At 35.4% G+C, this 19055-nt stretch overlaps 2 protein-coding genes across 3 annotated transcripts; both read left to right on the plus strand.

The window, feature by feature from the left end:
- The first annotated feature begins 1739 nt into the window (after positions 1-1739).
- LOC112525454 (serine/threonine-protein phosphatase 5) lies at positions 1740-9978 on the plus strand. Its single transcript, XM_025135587.1, has 12 exons — positions 1740-1855; positions 2154-2323; positions 2414-2485; positions 3231-3381; positions 4304-4412; positions 4504-4621; positions 5598-5745; positions 5893-6141; positions 8525-8650; positions 8733-8833; positions 9103-9177; positions 9618-9978. The coding sequence occupies exons 1-12, from the start codon at positions 1777-1779 to the stop codon at positions 9675-9677; spliced, it is 1458 nt and encodes a 485-aa protein (XP_024991355.1). The 5' UTR covers positions 1740-1776; the 3' UTR covers positions 9678-9978.
- A 923-nt stretch (positions 9979-10901) lies between these two features.
- Positions 10902-18581, plus strand: LOC112525219 (ubiquinone biosynthesis O-methyltransferase, mitochondrial). 2 transcript variants are annotated; one of them, XM_025135245.1, is made up of 10 exons: positions 10902-11002; positions 11506-11920; positions 13157-13246; positions 13561-13639; positions 15298-15375; positions 15777-15825; positions 16454-16503; positions 17400-17549; positions 18065-18145; positions 18267-18581. In XM_025135245.1, the coding sequence occupies exons 2-10, from the start codon at positions 11694-11696 to the stop codon at positions 18372-18374; spliced, it is 912 nt and encodes a 303-aa protein (XP_024991013.1). In that variant the 5' UTR covers positions 10902-11002; positions 11506-11693; the 3' UTR covers positions 18375-18581. The 2 variants fall into 2 exon arrangements, with proteins under 2 accessions (XP_024991013.1, XP_024991014.1); XM_025135246.1 differs by having other exon boundaries at positions 10938-11002; positions 11494-11920.
- The last annotated feature ends 474 nt before the right edge of the window (positions 18582-19055 follow it).

The following is a 19055-nucleotide window of genomic DNA, read 5'->3' on the forward strand; positions in this document are numbered from 1 at the left end:
ACATTTTCATTGTTGTCGATCTTTTTTCCAATAGATTTATCCATATTACTCGGACGATATCGAAATCTTTACAATYGKAAATTCTTTAACAATTACAAAATCAATATCATTATGGATAGAATAAATCGAAATTACAAAACATTAACACGTATAAAAAAATATCAATATTACATAATCATCAATTATTGAGATTTTTAGATTTGTAACTCCCAATTAATGATTTGGGAGTTACATAAATAAAAAATTACTTAATTACTCTTGTCATTAATATATGAGTTATATGTGAACCTAAAGAAAATATGAAATATGATTGGTTGAGCTTGGTTAACAAAATTAACACAAAAATCTTGGTTAGTATTTGAAACAACCCTTAATATATATATATATATACATATATATATATATATATATGTTACTAAAAAATCTAAATTTTATACATAGGAAAAATCCTTGATTCCCTGTTCCCTTGCGGGATAAAGACGATGATACAATCTTATTTCTTAGTGGGATGAAAGATTTGGGGTCCCAGGTACCCCTACGACCCGTTGCCTCTCAGGCATCTATAACGGGTAACAGAAAATTTATTAAGAATTTTATAAATTTTGGTGCAAATAATGAATTTAGTCAAACGGATAACTTTAAATCATACATCAAAATGTAAGATTATAGGTATGTTATTATCTGTCAATTTCTATTGGTGTAAATGAATAACGTTACATCAATTTTGATATGCTACCATTCACTACATCAAATTCAATGTAATATATGATATCTATTGGAATGATCTGGTATCAAATTTGGTATTTAATATTCCCAGTAAAATAGCCTAAGCATATTCAATAACATCATCATTAATTTATCATTATTTTCAATAATCCAAAAGATTTGTATTAATGAAGAAGAATACCAACATATTTCAACTTTATCATAAAAACATATCTGTATTATTATTATTATCTATCTGATTTGTTGTTCAATTTTGTAGGTTAGTTCAACTGACAATAAGACTTGAGTCTTTTATAATATTTCTTGGAAGTTAATGTATGAGTCCTACAAGACCACTAGGTGTTTTATAGACTGTTTTTCTAAACCCTTAGAATTAAAAGTTTAACCATTTCCCTCATTCAAATTAGTTTTATAGCCATTTCACTATCGGGTTAACCAAAATGTCAAATTTTTCATAATATCCAGGTTCGTAATAGCTAAAGACCAAAAAAACAATTCAAATTCAACATAAATATACCATAGCGACGGTCAGGTCCGCAATTGTGACGGTAAACTGGTTGAATTTGATTTTTTCTTTGTCTTTTAGCTATCACGGACCCAAATATTATGAAAGTAGTGACATTTTAATCAATTTGGAAGAGAGATAGTTAAAAAACCAATTTGAATAAGAGAAATGATTTTTCTAGAATTAATTAAAATATACATAAAATAAGGGTTGTTTGTTTACCTCTTAATAATTTCATTAAGAGACAACATTTGAATCATTAAGAAGTAAATCTTGTTTAGAAAAAAAATCTGCCTCTTAATAATTATTAAACTCTCTAAATAATTTTGTAAACATTCAGCAACTACCAAAGCGTCGATTTTTATCATGCATGCACAGGTAGCTTTTTAATTGATTTACAGGTGATGATATAATTTAGGGAAAAGTAAAGATAAAATAATGATAATGATGGAAAAGGGGCCCGGAAGCCTTTAGGGTGAAGTGCAAAAGCATCTCAATCTATGTGACCGCAGAAACCAAACATTTTTTGGAGGAGAGCTTCGATTATGCCATCTATGGCTACTGAAAATTCAGACGTCTCACAGGCTGAACAAATCAAACTCCAAGCTAATGAAGCTTTTAAAGGTAATCTTATTGGCTTTTCTAACTCCTTTTCTTCCTCCAATCAATCCCTTTCTTGTTTTACTGAATGCCAGCGACATGCGTATTCGTATATGTGTAATGGCTGGCGATTATTTATCCATTTTATGGTTCAGAGACATTGTAAATGAATGTTTATGGTCAGTTTTACCATTGGAAACGTCAAATTGGCAAGTTAATATGCTCAGTTTGAATAGTATCAGTCTGTTTTCTAGGTTTTTATAGATTGGTGTTCTTGGGATTCCCTGTACATTTTCTGATTCGAAAAGGATTGTTTTGGCAGCCCATAAATATTCTCAGGCAATTGATTTATATACACAAGCAATCGAACTAAATAGTGAAAATGCTGTATATCTGGCGAATCGAGCTCTAGCTCATACTAAGTTGGAGGAATATGGAAGTGCAATACAAGATGCATCCAAGGCTGTTGAGATTGACCCCAAGTATTCAAAGGCATGGTTTTTATTTTTGATGTCTCCTTCCCTAGAAATCTAAGTTGTGGATATATTGGTCTTTTTGTTGATAAAATATCAGTAATTCTAGGGTTATTATCGGCGTGGTGCTGCATATCTTGCAATGGGAAAGTTTAAAGAAGCACTCAAGGATTTCCAACAGGTTTGTATTGTTTTCAATCATTTCAACTACATAGTGAATGATTAATTTCGTACCTATTAAATTATAATTGTTGTGAATGCAAATGGATAACTTTTGTGATCCATGACATGGACTTAACTATATGCCTCCTATGGTGCATTACATCTGTACTTGGAGTTAGGAAGTGACAAAATCTTCACGTAATAGAATATGCTCCCTCTTATATTAGTCGGATAGCATGTCAGTTTATTCTTTGTGGCCTTTTCTTTGTATGTTTAGGTTATTAATGCGATAATTTACGTAAATGACATAAAGAGTCCAATTTTAGAGTTGATTAAATGTGCCGAAATTAAAATTTTGCAATCCGGGGTCTTCACGGAATCAGCCTCTCTACCCTTGGAGGTAGATGATAAGGTCTACATTAATCCTGCCCTCCCCAGACCCTACTTCTGGGTTTCATTTGGTTTGGTTCTTTAATGTGCCTAAATTTGGTTTGAGGTTCTCCTTTTTGGTACTAATCACTAAATTCAATGAAATTCAAAATACAATATTATTTGGTTTTGAACCCAGTAAGTGCAAGTTTTAATCTATCATATATGATTGAACCTTTAGCATTTTTTTTTAGTTCAATCTTAAGTATATGTTGACAGTGTTGCATCTTTATTATAAATGCGTATAACTACCTTTAAGTTGTACATTCTCTGCAGAAATTAATCTTGCTTGACCACTAACACCTGCGGTTTTTCTTACACTGACATCGAATTAGGTGAAAAGAATATCTCCCAATGATCCGGATGCTTCTAAGAAACTGAAGGAATGTGAGAAAGCTGTTATGAAGCTTAAATTTGAAGAAGCAATTGCTATACCTACCACTGAACGGCGTTCAGTATCTGAATCTATTGATTTCCGTACTATAGGTATTGCTCTTTGAATGCTATTATTTATTAATATTCAGTTGTTATGATAGTTTTAAGTTTCTCTTATTTAGGTCAGGATTGTACTTTTTGCAAAATCAAATAATATTCGAGTAGAGAGGATACATGGCATAGTGTAATACGACTTTTACGACGTGGAATGTTTTAGCATTGCTCTATTTCTAAATCTTTATGTTTCGAGGGTTGCTTATTTTCCTACGATTTAGCATATTGGGTAGTCACGGAGTTCTGAAATTTATTTGTTGCATGATTATGTCCTGATTTTCAAGTGAGACAATGCTAATGAGGATTAGAAGGATGAGTGACTATATCATCTTTAACAACATGGGCCCCACATATCATTTTTCTATTTCTCTAACCTTTATCTTCTCTATGAGTCAATTCCTCACGATACCTCTTGCTTTAGCTTTACTTGAATATAAAAGGTTATTCTTATTTGAATGCTCCACGACTCCACATATGGTTTCGATCCCTTTGTTGTTTCGTCAATTCCCTTCTACAGTTTTATTTATTTACTAAACCACCTGTGCATATGTTTTCTTGAACGTATGTGTCCATATTTTGTTCTTGTTATTGAGTTTGAAGGCATAACAAACACATTAACAAAATCAATAACTCATACTAACAAGTCTTTGTAGAGACGTACATTCTTATAAGTTTTTTCCTTGACCTGTTCAATATTAAAATGAACATTAGATGTTGACTTCTCTTTGTGGTTTGTGTCTTTCTTATACGTGTTTGATCAATTTTTGGACGCCATTTTGAGAAGCAAGATATTGAGTAACCTTCCATGCTTCATGTACTTTCATCTCCTTCACAAGTTTCAAGCAGCTATATTAAACAACAAGACTCTGAAACTTGTTCAAATGAGGCTTTCTAAACCTTCTTTCTCTGTGAACTTAAGATGTGGAGTCACAATATGCGGGTGCAAGAATAGAGGGAGATGTAGTAACGCTAGAATTTATGAAGAAAATGATGGATGACTTCAAGAATCAGAAATGCTTACATAAGCGGTATTTTATGAAGTTCTTATCATAAGGTTTTGGTTTTGCATTACTGTGATATTCTAGATTCCCTCTTAGTCTTGATGTTCAAATGTTGTAGGTATGCCTTCCAGATTGTTTTACAGATCAGGGAAATTCTAATGGCCTTGCCATCTCTTGTTGATGTAAAGGTCATAAATGGAAAGCATTTCACAGTTTGTGGTGATGTACATGGTCAGGTAATTTATGTCTTCTGTTTCCTTTGCAGAATGCTTTTCTGAGTTCTTAGTATGATATTCGTGGAATAGAAGGGTGGAAAGAATTACACTTAAACAAGGATAGAGAACAAATTTGACAGTATTTAGAATAGTAGGAATTTTGTTAAACTTATCTTCCTAGATTGTTAGAATAGAGATCTTCCTTGACTGGCCTGCTATAAATTATGACATTTTTGTGGGTAACGGTGGGTGTCTGGGCCAGCCTGTGCGCACCTCGACTAATCCCATAGGGATTTGAAGATAACAACCGTGAAAATCCCCAGTGGCCCCCAGGAGACTGGAAGTGGTGACCTGTGGGAGAAGCCCTGCCTAGATTTTTATAAATCATGACATTGGAGAGAGTTAAAAGAACAAGTTTATGTTTCTTCTTTCGTTGCAAGTTCTTCTTGGGCTTCGGTTACATCCCTTTCTTGAATTGTCCTCTTTATGTTTGATTTTTTTGCATCAGGGATAAACTGAGTCACTTTGTTTTTTGTTATTACCATTAAATAGGTTTCTATTTCCAAATTAAAATCAAACTGGTGTTAACTCTCTAAATTGATTTTCAAAGCTTGCTAGTGGCGGAATTGACCAAATAGTTTTGATTCTAGAGAAAATTAACATATAGTACAAGTAATTTATTTTGTAACACTACCAAGGCTTTTTGGGTACTTCCAAAAACTTGTTACTTGACTCTTGAGTAAGCGTTTACAATTCAGCGCAAGTTATTTCTTGAAGTTGTGGTTGGGCGGTAATCCTATTTAATAGGTATATCTCGTTAATTCATTCTGTTTCACAGACAAAATATACACAGATATACACTGGGTAATGGCCTGCTGCCTATATTTTGTCTCTGTATAGTTTGTTTATGCTACTTTTTATTATCGTGTCCTTGTTGCTTCAATTATTTGGTTTTATCTTCTTTTCTCTTCTGAGGACCTGCCTTCTATGAATGCAGTTCTTTGATCTGTTAAACATCTTTGAGCTAAATGGCCTCCCCTCCGATGAAAACCCCTATTTGTTTAATGGTGATTTTGTTGATCGGGGTTCCTTCTCTGTGGAGGTTATTCTCACGCTTTTTGCATTCAAGTGTATGTCTCCATCAGGTAACCCACTTTTGATTGTGTACCTTTATTGCTATTATATCTCTAGAGTTTACAAACGAATCTAAGTCCTCAATATTTAATTGTTCGAGGCTTTATACTTCCATTGGAGTTGAAATAGTAATAACATTTTATTATTCATGTGTTCAGCAATTTATCTTTCTCGTGGAAATCATGAAAGCAAGAGCATGAACAAGATATATGGCTTTGAGGGCGAGGTCAAATCTAAGTTGAGTGATAAATTTGTGGAACTCTTTGCGGAAGTTTTCTGCTATTTACCTTTAGCTCATGTTATAAATGAGAAGATATTTGTGGTTCATGGAGGACTTTTTAGCACCGATGGAGTGAAGCTCTCCCAAATCAAAGCAATTGATCGTTTTTGTGAGCCCCCTGAAGAAGGTATGATGTAAATATGGGTTAGTGTTTGAAAAACTCATTGGTTATGTTATATTATCTGATATGCTATGGATATTAATATGCTACAGTTCAAAAGTATATATGTTTTATCAAACAACTCTTATGCTCTTTAGCTTATAGTTTAGATATATTTGGACCTTTCTCTCTCTCTCTCTATATATATATATATATGTGTGTGTGTGTGTGTATTTTGGCCATTGAAACAGTGAGACTACATATCAAGCCCTATTGTTAAGTTGAAATTTGTATGTATGCCTTTCTATTCATTTATGTTCTGGCTTTTTTGAAGAATGCAATTACTTTTTTGTTGCCCTCCGAGAAATCCCTGTTCCATCATATACTTCTACCAGTATTAGCTAGTTGCAACTTCTCTCTGTCTACAAATTTTATGTGAAGACAACTTCTTCATTTCCTTTATATGTCCCTATATATTTTTTATATATACGAACCTACAACTACTTCCCTGATATTAAGGGAATTGAAAAGCAATAAAGAAAATAATTTAGATCCTACTCTTTCTACATGTTTTCTATTCTTTTATGGAAGTAGGAAAATTATTACTTGGCATCTTAAGAACAGTTGAAGTAGTACATATACATCCTCATTCAGATTCGAACCCAAGTCGTGTTGCAACCATTGTGATGGGATCTAACCAAGATAACCACACATACAAAAGGCAAAACCCAGCCAAACCACCCTAGTCCATAATTCTTAGTTGTAAAATCAGATCAATTCCTACCCAATTACACATTGAAGTGAACCCACATAACATTATTACATGATGCTGTTTTGCCCTGTTCATATGATCATCATGATCATGGAATGCATTTGTTTTTGGAAGCTGTGTAATGTGTAAGACTTCCTTTTCGAGATCTTTCTGGATGCTGCTGTCACTACACCTCGTCAAATTATGAGGTTGTGCATGTGGCTTCTTTTGGGTATGGAAATTTTTTGTTGGTAACTGTGGCACCTCAACTAATCCCACGGGGGACCTGAAGATAATAGTCAGGAAAATCCCTAGTGACCCTGAGGAGCCCTGAATTGGCGAACGATAGGGAGGAGCCTTAATGCCTAGCCTCTATTTGCCAGTTGATCTGGCCCTCAAGGATTTGGGTACGGAACATTGTTGTTTAGTGGGTTGACATTGCAGTTAGTTGGCAAAGGAGAGGCCTTGTTGGGTATTCCCTTTTTGATTTTTGTTGTGTTCTTTTGTTAGTCTTTTCAACTATTCTTCGAAGATGAGTTGTCCTGTTCTGTGAATTCTTCCCCTTCTACCAATTAGGTTTCCTTTTCATTGCCAAAAATTTAGAAAAAAGGAAAAACTTTTCTATTGCGGTCTATCCGAAGGCCTAAGTTGAGTCGATTACATCTTTTTATATGACCTTTCGTTTCTTTCCCACAGGTGGTAATCTTATCTTCCCATGTATTTTAATCTTTTTTCTTAAGTTCGACATTCGGTGACCTTCAAATCCTTACCTTTGGATTTCCCAGATATAACTTTCTTAAATGTAAACCTTAGGTTCATTTCAGGAGATCAAAACTGGAGAGTCTATGATCCTAGAGCTCGTTTGATGCCTTTTCGATTATATCTATCCTGGTGCCCTTTGACAAACTGGATGGCTGTGTCAGATGTGTCATGTGTACTCCCATTTTTCAGACAGCGTTTATGTAGATTGTTGACCTTTCTGAGGGCATGACCTCTGATAGGAGTTCTTGGAGGTGGCGAATTAGGGTAGTTGATTGCTTGTAGGACTGCAGTTTGGGGGAGGGGGTTGGGAGGGTAGATGGTGGGTTGGGGGGAGGTTTGAGCGTCTTCACATAGGTTTGTGGTATATTTTGATAGAAATAGAGTTTTTTTGGGGTAGGGAGAGTGTTCTATGTGCTTTTTAGCTATGCAGGCTCTTTGCATTCTTGTATAATTCTTTACTATGTGCTTTTTAGAATGTAATGTTGTGCTATATAAATTCTTTAGTATACCTTTTTTCTGTTTTTCACAAGCTGGGGGTCTTCTCATAAACAATCTCTCAGTTTCTTGAGATGAGGGTAAAGGCCCGCGTACGTTTTACCCCCTCTCAAACCATACATCCGGGTGGGATATACCAGGTTTGTTTGGACAGGTTTATTGATAAGTTTTTTATATGATTTTCTATTTCAGGTTTCTTGTATTTGATATAACTCTTTTCGAATCGTTGTCGAATCAAATTAGAATTCCTATTTTGATCAATCTTTTTTAAAAGTTGTATCGAATCTATTTTATATTATAGTGTCTGTTAATAGTTTTAATGTGAAACATTTGATTTCTGTTTATCTGAGATAGTTATTTGTGGAGGCTGTCATGTTTTACAAATCTGGTGCTTATCATCAGGCTTGATGTGTGAACTACTATGGAGTGATCCACAACCCAATCCTGGAAGAGGACCTAGCAAGCGTGGTGTAGGTCTCTCGTTTGGCGGAGATGTCACGAAAAGATTCTTGAATGATAATAATCTTGGTAATTATAACGGTCTTTATCTTATATTACGGTTTCATTTTCTAAACTCCCGGTTTTCATCAAAATATAACTTATTTTGCAGATTTGGTCGTGCGATCTCATGAGGTTAAAGACGAGGGCTATGAAATTGAGCACGATGGAAAACTCATCACTGTTTTTTCTGCTCCAAACTACTGCGACCAGGTATTTTAATTTATTTTACTCATTTTAGCACTCAATACTTGCATTTTCACTAAATGCTTGATAATAGCTGATGGTGCTTATATAGGCAAAAGAGACCAGTTAAAATGTTAAGTGAAAATTATGTTTTCTAGCAATTTATGCTCTGTGATTTCCCTCCCCATGATGGTTGTGGGACCGGTGCGGTGGGGACGCTCTAGAGTGTGACGTATAAACTTTATGCTGTGGTTGTACAACTTCTTTTTGACATTCGTATATTATGCATGTTGCAGATGGGCAACAAAGGTGCTTTCATTCGTTTTGAAGCCCCCAATATGGAGCCGAAGATTGTAACGTTTTCAGCCGTGGTCAGTATCTCCTACCTTCCTCCATATCTTTTTTTCGTGTTTTTTTCTTTATATACCTTTTCATTCGAGACATGGGAGAAGACTACGAGCAAAAAACTTTTATATTCAAACCAAAAAACCCAATATACTCCACCTAGAGGTAGGGTCTGGGAGGTAAGATGTATGCAGTCAAGTAACTTAAATCCTCAAGCAACGGAAATCGCTTTTTTTTTTTCTTTCAAAATGCAAAAGAAAGACAAGGCTGCTTACAAGACTTCTCAACCTACCCCCACATTGTGTTTTTATGTGAGATAACGAAACCAAACTAACACAATATATGGTGGGGTCAGGAGATAAGATGTACATAGACCTATCATCTATGTTAAATGGTAGAGCAGTTGGTTTTATCTGAGGTATAGATTATAATTCTCACTTATTTTGTAAAATTGTGAACTATACAGCCACATCCGGATGTGAAGCCGATGGCCTACGCCAGCAACTTTCTTCGCATGTTCTCTTAGTACTGTGCTCGTGCTATCATTTCGGCACACAAAGTAGGTTGCTTCTCTCATCTATAACTGCACATATCGGGTTGCGGAACTCCGGATACGCATTTTGTGTTACTGTTTTTTTTTTACTGTGGTAACTTTACATCATGGGGGTATTTTACCATTTTTGTTGAACTTAAGTCTCGGTGTAAGATCTGGTCGCTAAAATGAAATTTTGAGCACTTATTGTTGTAGCTTTGTTGAAGAAAAAGTAGGGAGGGTCTTTTTTGGGCCAATCTTGAAAGCATGCAACAATGCCATTGCGATGTTCTGATTTTGTTTTTTATTTAGTAGTTTTTTTATGCGACATGTAACGATCCATCGGTCGATTTTGGGCCAACATCTGCAGGATCACATTAAATGATTAAATAACATATTTTTTATTTTAAAAATTGAATTTTTTTTCTTGAATAAATAATTTTACAACTTTTAAAACCATACTGTTTTTAGGATAATTTTGGAAGCAATCTATATTTGACGTAAATTTTCAACAAAGTTTATACAATCTTCGTATGGGAATAGAGGTGAAAGTCGTATGTTATTAAATTCTTATTTTCCTATGACAAAAATGATAAATTTGGAACCCAAAAAACAAGAGGGTAATGACAAACTAGATTTTTTTTTAATTAATTTCGATATCCAACCTCTTATGTGAGCCGACTAATTTCATGGTAACCATCCGTTTTGTGGGTAGTCTGAAGTTGTCCCATTTGAACCTCTGCGGCTGCAAAAGGATTTTTATTTCTTTTTGAATTTGAACCTGAGATCTCCAGACACGTTTGACCTTTGGAGTCTAAGTTTAAACCAATTGGACGCCACCCTTGTGGTTAGCAAACAAACTAGAACTTTACAGTAGCGTTTGGTATGAATACAAGATTGGACAAAAGAGTAGGATATGACTGAACATGACTAAACATAACAAGTGTTTGTCTGGTATTTGATATGAAATTGGATATAACAAAATTAGACAAATTATCTTTAAAAATAATTTAATAATTTTATATATTATATAATAGTTATAATTAAGTCACACAAATGAAATTTTTCTACCCCCAACAAGCTTTGAACTCAAAACTTTTCGTTACTAGAAACAATTAAAAATTAATAAAATAAAAAGCTTTTATAACTTTGAGCCTTCACCCTGCTTTGGATTAACTGCATCGCACGCGCGCACACACACGCAAACGCCCACCATTGAAGGCCCCACGTAAATTGCAACTAAAGTTGTTTCTTCGAGTTCAATCTCAGTCCTTTCCTGAAATATCAGCGCAGAAATATGGTTCTGGCCTCAAAATCAGGTAAAAAGATTTCTAATTTCATGTTTTCTTGGTATTAAACCCTACTGAAAGGTAAAAACGAATGAATCGAACTCCAATTAATCAAACGGTTCTAGAAACTTAAAATCCATCATCAGTCATGGTCGACCGTTTCATTTGTCTACATTTAGTGCATCATCTTTATAAAAATCATGTTACCTACATCTTGTCCTCCCCAGAACCCAAATGGGATATAGTGGGTTTGTTTGGTTTGATTTGATTTGATTTGGCATCTTTATGAAAAACCGTAGTTGTTGAATCATCTTTACATCCATCTTGGTTTAAGGTTACTTACAGTGCATCTTCATCCAGATTAATCATCGTATTTTTCTTTCTTTGAAGTTCTAATTCTTCCAAGAGCCATTCAAGAATTTTCTTTCGCATGCTTATTATTCTTTCTGCTGGTAGTAGTGTTCTTTCGTTGGGGGTATATTTTTGCACGCCAACTGTTTGATGAAAAGTTGACATGACAGTTTTTAAACAAGTTACTTGAAGAAAACATGGGAAAAGAACATCATCGGCATTTTCTAATCGTCAAGCTCGAAAGAAAAGAATAAAAGATCTGCAATTTGCAATTGCTAGAGGAGCCAGTTCAGAAAGAGCGAGAGAGATAACACTTGCTTATTGAGACTCAAACTGAAGATTGAGCAGAAATCATCTTATTGCAGTGGCCATGTCTCGCACCATGTTTACAAGGAGTCTATACCAACTACAAAACTTATCCAGAAGCAATGGTCTTTCCCTCCATAGTTCAAGTACTAATTTCAAACATGCAGTTCTTGCAGCTTTCCAGCCCCTTCTTCACAGTAGGCCTTACGCCAACAATCCTCAGCCTGCTGCTTCTGCTTCTTCTGTGGACCAAGCTGAACTAGCCAAATTTGCGGCTATTGCTGAAAGTTGGTAAGCTCATTTACTTTATTTTGTTATTAGCAGTATTAGGAAAGTGGTTGACATCATTATCTAATCGGCTTCATTGGCATGTCTCTTGTTTAATTTTTGAATTTTGCAAAACTACTAAAACATTTTTTTAGTCAGCCAAAGACACAGTAATCTTCCGTTACGCATAAATTATTAAGTGTTTAATAAATGTGAACTCACACATGAATCAGATGGTTAAGGTTTATAAAACAGCTTCCTCTTTATTCGTGAATAAGTAGAACAATAGAAGCACCTTTAGCAAGTATGGTAACCGCGAAGAGAGTACCAGGGAAAATATCAGCTTTTTTAGATTCCCATAACTGCGCAAAATCGACCGAAAGAAATGGCATCCGGGAAGTCTATAGTTGAAATAGAAAATAGGGCATTTCATGATATCATGATGACCAATGGTTAGAAATTATGGCAATTAAAAATGTGGAGGAATGCTATTTGCTTTTGCAGAAGTGCTACCATCTTCACCCATGGTAGTACCTGCAGGAAAGGTGACAGCATGTTAAATTAGAAATGTTGTAGGAAAGTAATTTTTTGAAGACGTGTTAGTTGCAGCTGTTCAAGTCTTCCATTACCATGCTCAGTGATCAAATTATGTTTTCTGTGAGACGGTTCTCATATTTTCTATAATATAAAGTGACTTCGATCAATCAATGGGTAGGAAGACTGGCATAAATCGTGATCATTTTAATATTGGGAAGCAGGACTTTGCCAACATGCTCATGTCTTCCTACCTTACTTTGAAATACAACTGGACCTTCTTCCCACTTAAGCCCCTCTCAGTTTTTGAACTTCATAAGATAATTCTTAATTAACATTGCTCGATTAGAAGTTGAGTGAAAAAATTAATTGGTGATACCGTTTACAAATCCTTACTTTTGATTAATATCTCACTGTATTTAATCTGAGTAGTAACTTTAGGGTCTGCTTGGCTCATGCTGAGGAATGAAAATGGAAATGACAGTGAATGAAAATGGGAATGAATGTTCAATCCCCCTAGTTTAACCAGGAATGAAATTTTGGCTTCTGTAGGAATTAGCCCATTATATTATAGAAAACAAAACAGTTTCTTTTATTTTTATTCCCATTGATTACTGCTTAATACCTCTAACCAAACACCCCCTTATACTTTTGAAATATGTTTCATAGTTTTCCATTGTTGACATTTTGTTTCTCTTACTGATGAAAGATATTGTTCCTCTACAGGTGGGATGCAGAAGGTCCTTTTAAGCCATTGCATGTTATGAACCCTACAAGGCTAACTTTCATTCGGTCGACTCTTTGCAGACATTTTGGGTATTGGTCTCTTTTCATCTATTGTTCTATTCATATCTCCTGTTTGTACTTGCTTCTTATGCACGATCTGCATTGCATCGTCACTTTCTGGGCATTCAGAGTCCATGATAACTGGAGCACCACATAGAGAAAATTTCCTAGAAGAGGGACTGAGCAATAGATTAAATAGACGTGCTCACTTACAAACAGAGAGAGGCATATGATAGTGTATGATCTAATCTGATAGATTCAAAATGTGCTATATCTGCTGTCTTTCCATGGATATCTCTCTCATCTTATATTACACATAGTAATTAAGGTTGTTACTTTCTCAGAAAGGATCCATTTTCTGCGAGGCCGTTTGAAGGACTAAAATTTATAGATGTTGGTTGTGGTGGAGGTATTTTATCTGAGGTATAAGATTCACATCCAAGGCATTGTCATTTAATTTGTACATGTCTTCTCTGTCTCTTACTTTTTTTGTATCAGTACTTGTTATTATTGTGGCAGCACCCTATCACTTGGTTCATAGATTAATCAAAGATTTGGACGCAAGTCTCTTGGTAGGATAGTGAAGGGTTATAGATTGTGTGAGAAGCGAAAAGAGAGATAGAATACACAATACAGAGGGAGATGGTGTCCATACTCAAGGAGTCGGTGATAAGACGAAGCTCATGCACATAACTATTGTGTGGTTTAGATGAATATAAGGGTGAACATCAATTTTGGCTTACAGTCTGTTTTAAAAGGCTTTATGTAACTTCTAAGACTGGGAGGCTGGCATAATTTATGTGCTACATAACATTATGTGTGGAGTTGGCAGTAAGGGTCCATGATGACCATCTGAAAATGGATATAGAAGTGGAAGGTTAGTTCTATTTTCAATCTGATTTCTAATTGAGCAACTGCAAATGCGAGACTTGATTCACTTGGAAATGGGTGGTGCCCATGTTTGTTTTGCACCAAAATAGAGAGCATTAAGTATGCAGTTCAGATATAGGTGTATTAAGAGTGCATTGAACATCTGAATAGTTCTTAAAGCTGCAGAGTGATTTATACATGATAATTTTTTTTTTTGCAACGAGGTACATCCAGGTGAATCTATGGAAAGAAATGTACTCATAAATATCCTAATATCACCCTTCTATCTGAACAGACTAATAGCAGATTAGACTGGAATATGTGAAAAATGGCGATGGCAGTGTCAAACTGTCAATGATGGCCCTCACCGTAAAACAAAAGGAACATTGCTAGGAAACTGGGAAGCTTTTTCCCCCTTGCCAAATCATGTCTCAGGTGCTTTTGGGGGTGTGGTGGGGTGCACAACCTATGAAACATTGTCCGTGTCCTCAAATTATTGAATTGACCACCAATTCACGAGGATATAATAAAAAGAATCAGGATGCATAACGGGCAACTTTCATCTCTTTTACAATAGAATAAAAAATAAACAGAAAATTCACAATCTACAAATCAAACCTGAGACCTTGAAAGAGAACAAAAAAAGATGAAGATGATGTTTTTTTGGATAGTTTAGACTAATGTAGACAAGTGAGTAAAAGTAAAAACATGGCAAGACTTGGGTTTTAACGTGCATTTATCGTATTAAATATATGAATCATGAAACGACCTTTCTTTTATTGGTTGGTTTTAAACATGTATATGTACACAGAGACATGTATATAGACGCACCCCTGTATGGCTGTATCCTAAGTATTTAGAATCTCCAAATTCCGATATCCATGCTGCAGCCATATACTTTGAACATAGGCACATTGATGATGGTGTGGCTATTGTGCAGTAATTATGAATAGTAGCATGATAAGAGTACTTATAACTATCAGTGCCTTTATGGTAGCAAAGCTCAAGCTCTTTTTGTGGTCTGTATGCTTTAGAGGCTTAGCAAAAATAACTTCAAAGCCTTCTCTATAACAGCAAATGGAACTTATCCCCATATATGCACAGTGGACAAATGATTAACATAGAGTTCTTTTGTTCCCTTCTAAGTGCTATAAGACAATCATTTATGACTTTAATATCATATATTTTTTCTTTTTGTTGGCTCTGGTCAGCCTTTGGCTCGCATGGGGGCTTCTGTGACAGGAATTGATGCTGTGGAGAAGAATATCAAGATTGCACAAGTTCATGCGGTATGATTAGTTAGAATGGTGTTGTGTTTGCACCCACATAGTCTTCTGTAAAAATGATTTCTAGAAGAACCGGAAGCCGGGGGGGAGATATCGAAAGATGTAAAAACTTATGTATTTATGTATTTGAGCTATTAGCCAAATATCTAAAATATGCTGAGTAGTGAAAAAAATAGGATTACTTTTGGACCAAAATCAATGTTATCAATATTCTAATAGTTGCTAATTGGCAAAATGGTAATATTGGATTGGACCTTTGCCAAAAGGGAATTGATGCTTTTATTTTGGGACATTCCAAAAATGACGTTGTTGCGTTTACTTTGGGGTGGAGGTAATATAATTATTTATTATTATTTTAGGTACATAATGACATGTAGTATACCACAATTTCTTCTTTTGTTTAGGATTTGGATCCTGTAGCTTCCTCGATTGAATATCGTTGCACAACTGCCGGTACCTCCTATACTCTTTTAACTCTGCCCCTTTTATCATTTCTCATTCCTTGGACTTCCTATATCTACTCATTTATGCTTTATACATCTTGTACTCCATTATGTGTTTGATTTGAGTTTCTAACTCGAGATCATTGTGCATTAAAATAGTTTTTTGAGATTAGTCGGAAAATTTTGTTTCTTCTCCAGGTTAGCTTGGATTAATCATAAGTGCAGTGCCACATATATTTATAAGTTTTTGCGACCTGATTTGCTTCTAGTATAGGTTTAACATTCCAAATATCTTACTTAGAAACTATATTGATTTTTGACCCCCAGCTTGTAAAAAGACCATGAAGATCATCGATGAATCTAGCCAATTTGCCTTGCAAAGCCACATCACTAACTCATTGTATTATCTTTTAATTATAATATTTGTTGCATCTTTGACTGCACCATTGGAAGATTCTTTGAGTTTTGATTGCTACTTGGTGACATTGGAAAACTGAGATGCTTAGGTGGCATTAGAAAAATATGTCGTAGGACAGCATAATGTTGGTGTGTCCCTTCGACATTATTCCTCTATACATATTCCTTATATGACCATCTTTATACAAATTCGATGATGCTTGTTATAACTATGTGAACAGAAAATTTGGTTGAAGAACAGATGAAGTTTGATGCTGTTATTGCTTTAGAGGTATGATACTAGTCCATATATCATGTATCCTTTAGATCCATAATTTGATCATGTGTTATCCATCAAAATGACATTCTCACATTTATTAGAAATCCCATTGGTTCTGGTTCACCTTCGATTGTAGAATATCTAATTGGTTGATTTTTTTTCTCCATCAAAGTGCCGACCTTATCTGCATGATTCTCGGTGTTGGCTGAATTGCTATCATGGTTGAACTGGTTAATTCCTTTTCGTCTCGATGTTTTCTCTCCACCGTTATCTTGTATAATAGATTTACGATTCAGGAATGCATGAGATACAAGAATGGAAGTGGACACAAAAAAAACTATCGAGATTACCAAGGAATAGACGGAAGGGTCCTATAGCACTTTCATATTTCTTATATAAGAGTGTAAACAGGACGTAATTCATGTCTGAAAACCCTACGGGGTTCACCTCCATTCGTCTGATGTGTTTAACCTCTTATAATGGCTTTTTGCCACTTGGGGGGCCGTTTACGAAACACTTAGGTAAGTGCTTACCGGCAAGAGTCACCACCCTCACTTACCTTTTATCACTTAAGATTCTCGGTCTTTGCTATGCCTTTTTACGGTGAGATTCTCAGTTCTTGCCATGCTCACCCGGTAAGTGTGGTAAACGGCTCCTTAGTAATCAATGCTTGAAATTTGTAACTTTGATTGTCGTCCGCAATCTTTCTTCTTTTTCTTATTATTAAAGGGCATTTTTAGAGATCTGATCAACAGTCGGACATTTTCATTAAACCATATGCCGGGCAAATATTGCATTTTTGGACGGAGGGAGTAATAAAACTACAATCATCCTCAAAAATAGGACTTAAACGAAAGAAAATTACATTTAAGCCCTGCATATGCATTCTTTGATTTCCTTTGGATCAGGTAATTGAACATGTAGCAAATCCTGATGGTTTTTGCAAATCCTTATCGGCATTAACTAAGCCTCATGGAGCTACTATCATCTCAACAATTAACCGTTCTATGAGAGCATATGCAACTGCCATCGTTGCGGCTGAGTACATCCTGCATTGGGTACGATCATAACTTTCTTTACTGCCAAATTTTGTTGAATTTGTTCGTCTTGTTGCTGTTTTATTTTTCCATGTAGCCTTGACAAACCTTGAGGGCTAGTTCACCGGCAAATTAGTCTAGCCTCTGGTCTTCCAGGAAGTCAGAGGTTCAAACCTCACCAAGGGTGAGTTTATCTGTTGCATTTGTTGTATATAAATATTATATACTTCAAATATAGGCTAGCCCTGGGCTCCTTCTCATAGATCGCTAGTCTGAGTCTCCTTAGGGCCACTGAGGATTTTCCTAGCTGTTATTTTCAAGGCCGGATTAGCCGAGGTGTGCGCAGGCTGACCCGAACACCCACGTTTAAGAAAAAAGTAGCCCTGACAAGGGTTTGTGTAGTTGAGAAACAATTTAGCTTTCTTTTGCCATGATCATCACTTCATAATATTAAACATCTAATTACTGTTTCTTATTCTTTTTTCCCTTTTGGAATTCTATGATTTTCTGTATGCTGAGAAGTTGTTTGTTGACAGCTTCCCAAGGGCACACATCAGTGGTCGAGTTTTTTAACTCCGGAAGAACTAGTATTAACACTGCAGCGTGCTTCTATCTCCGTAAGCAATATATATATATGTATATTATATATATATATATATCGGTTCTTGTTAAAGTGGATTTGAGCTTTTTTACATCATCATAATCTGTTTTGTTTCGTTACTTGACTGCATTTGTTAGGTTGAAGAGATGGCTGGCTTTGCATACGATCCCCTGACCGGTCAATGGTCATTAACTGACGATATCAGTGTCAACTTCATTGCCTTTGGTATTAAAAACAGCGAATAATTCCCCGTTAAGCTTAAAATCAGCAGTTTGTGGCCAGCTTTAGAACGGTATGTCCCTGTTCTTTGTCTAGTTCTCTTCTATTAATAAGTAATCACTCTTTGGAAACACAGTTACAGTAAGTTGTTAGAATATTCCACATCTTGTTAACGATATCCGTTAGCTGATGGTTTCTGTTCATTTATCTCATGGAAACTGCAACATTTTTTCGGTTTGGCTTGCTCATTAGTGTGATCTGGTCGTGGTTAAACCGGCGAACCCTCATATTCCCGCCCCAAACCTAAACATAAGGGTGCACATGGTTTGAGTTGGGTTGGATGGGTTAAGGGCTCAAGTCCATTTGAATAACCTAACTCAACTAGTCCGGTTTAGAAAATCGTAACCGGTGCAATATATAACCTAGCCCAACCAATTACATATCAAAATGTTGGTAGTTTAAATTTATGTCCAATTGTTTAAACGTAAATGTGAAGATACGTATCACATACAAATTGGGTTGTTTACGTCTTTATGAGGCCAAAAATGATTCAGACGTTTGATAATACACAGGTGTTTGACAAATGGGCTTGACAAATTTAAACTTTTAAGCCGAAAATGATCATTTTGGTGATTTTCCCAATCTTTAATCGACATGTAGCTTACTAGTTTGTTGGGTTGGGTTGGTTCGGGTTGGCCCTTGATGCG

The sequence above is a fragment of the Cynara cardunculus genome (genome assembly GCF_001531365.2).
Source record: "Cynara cardunculus var. scolymus isolate 2C chromosome LG 13, CcrdV1, whole genome shotgun sequence".
Classification (NCBI taxonomy): domain Eukaryota; kingdom Viridiplantae; phylum Streptophyta; class Magnoliopsida; order Asterales; family Asteraceae; genus Cynara; species Cynara cardunculus.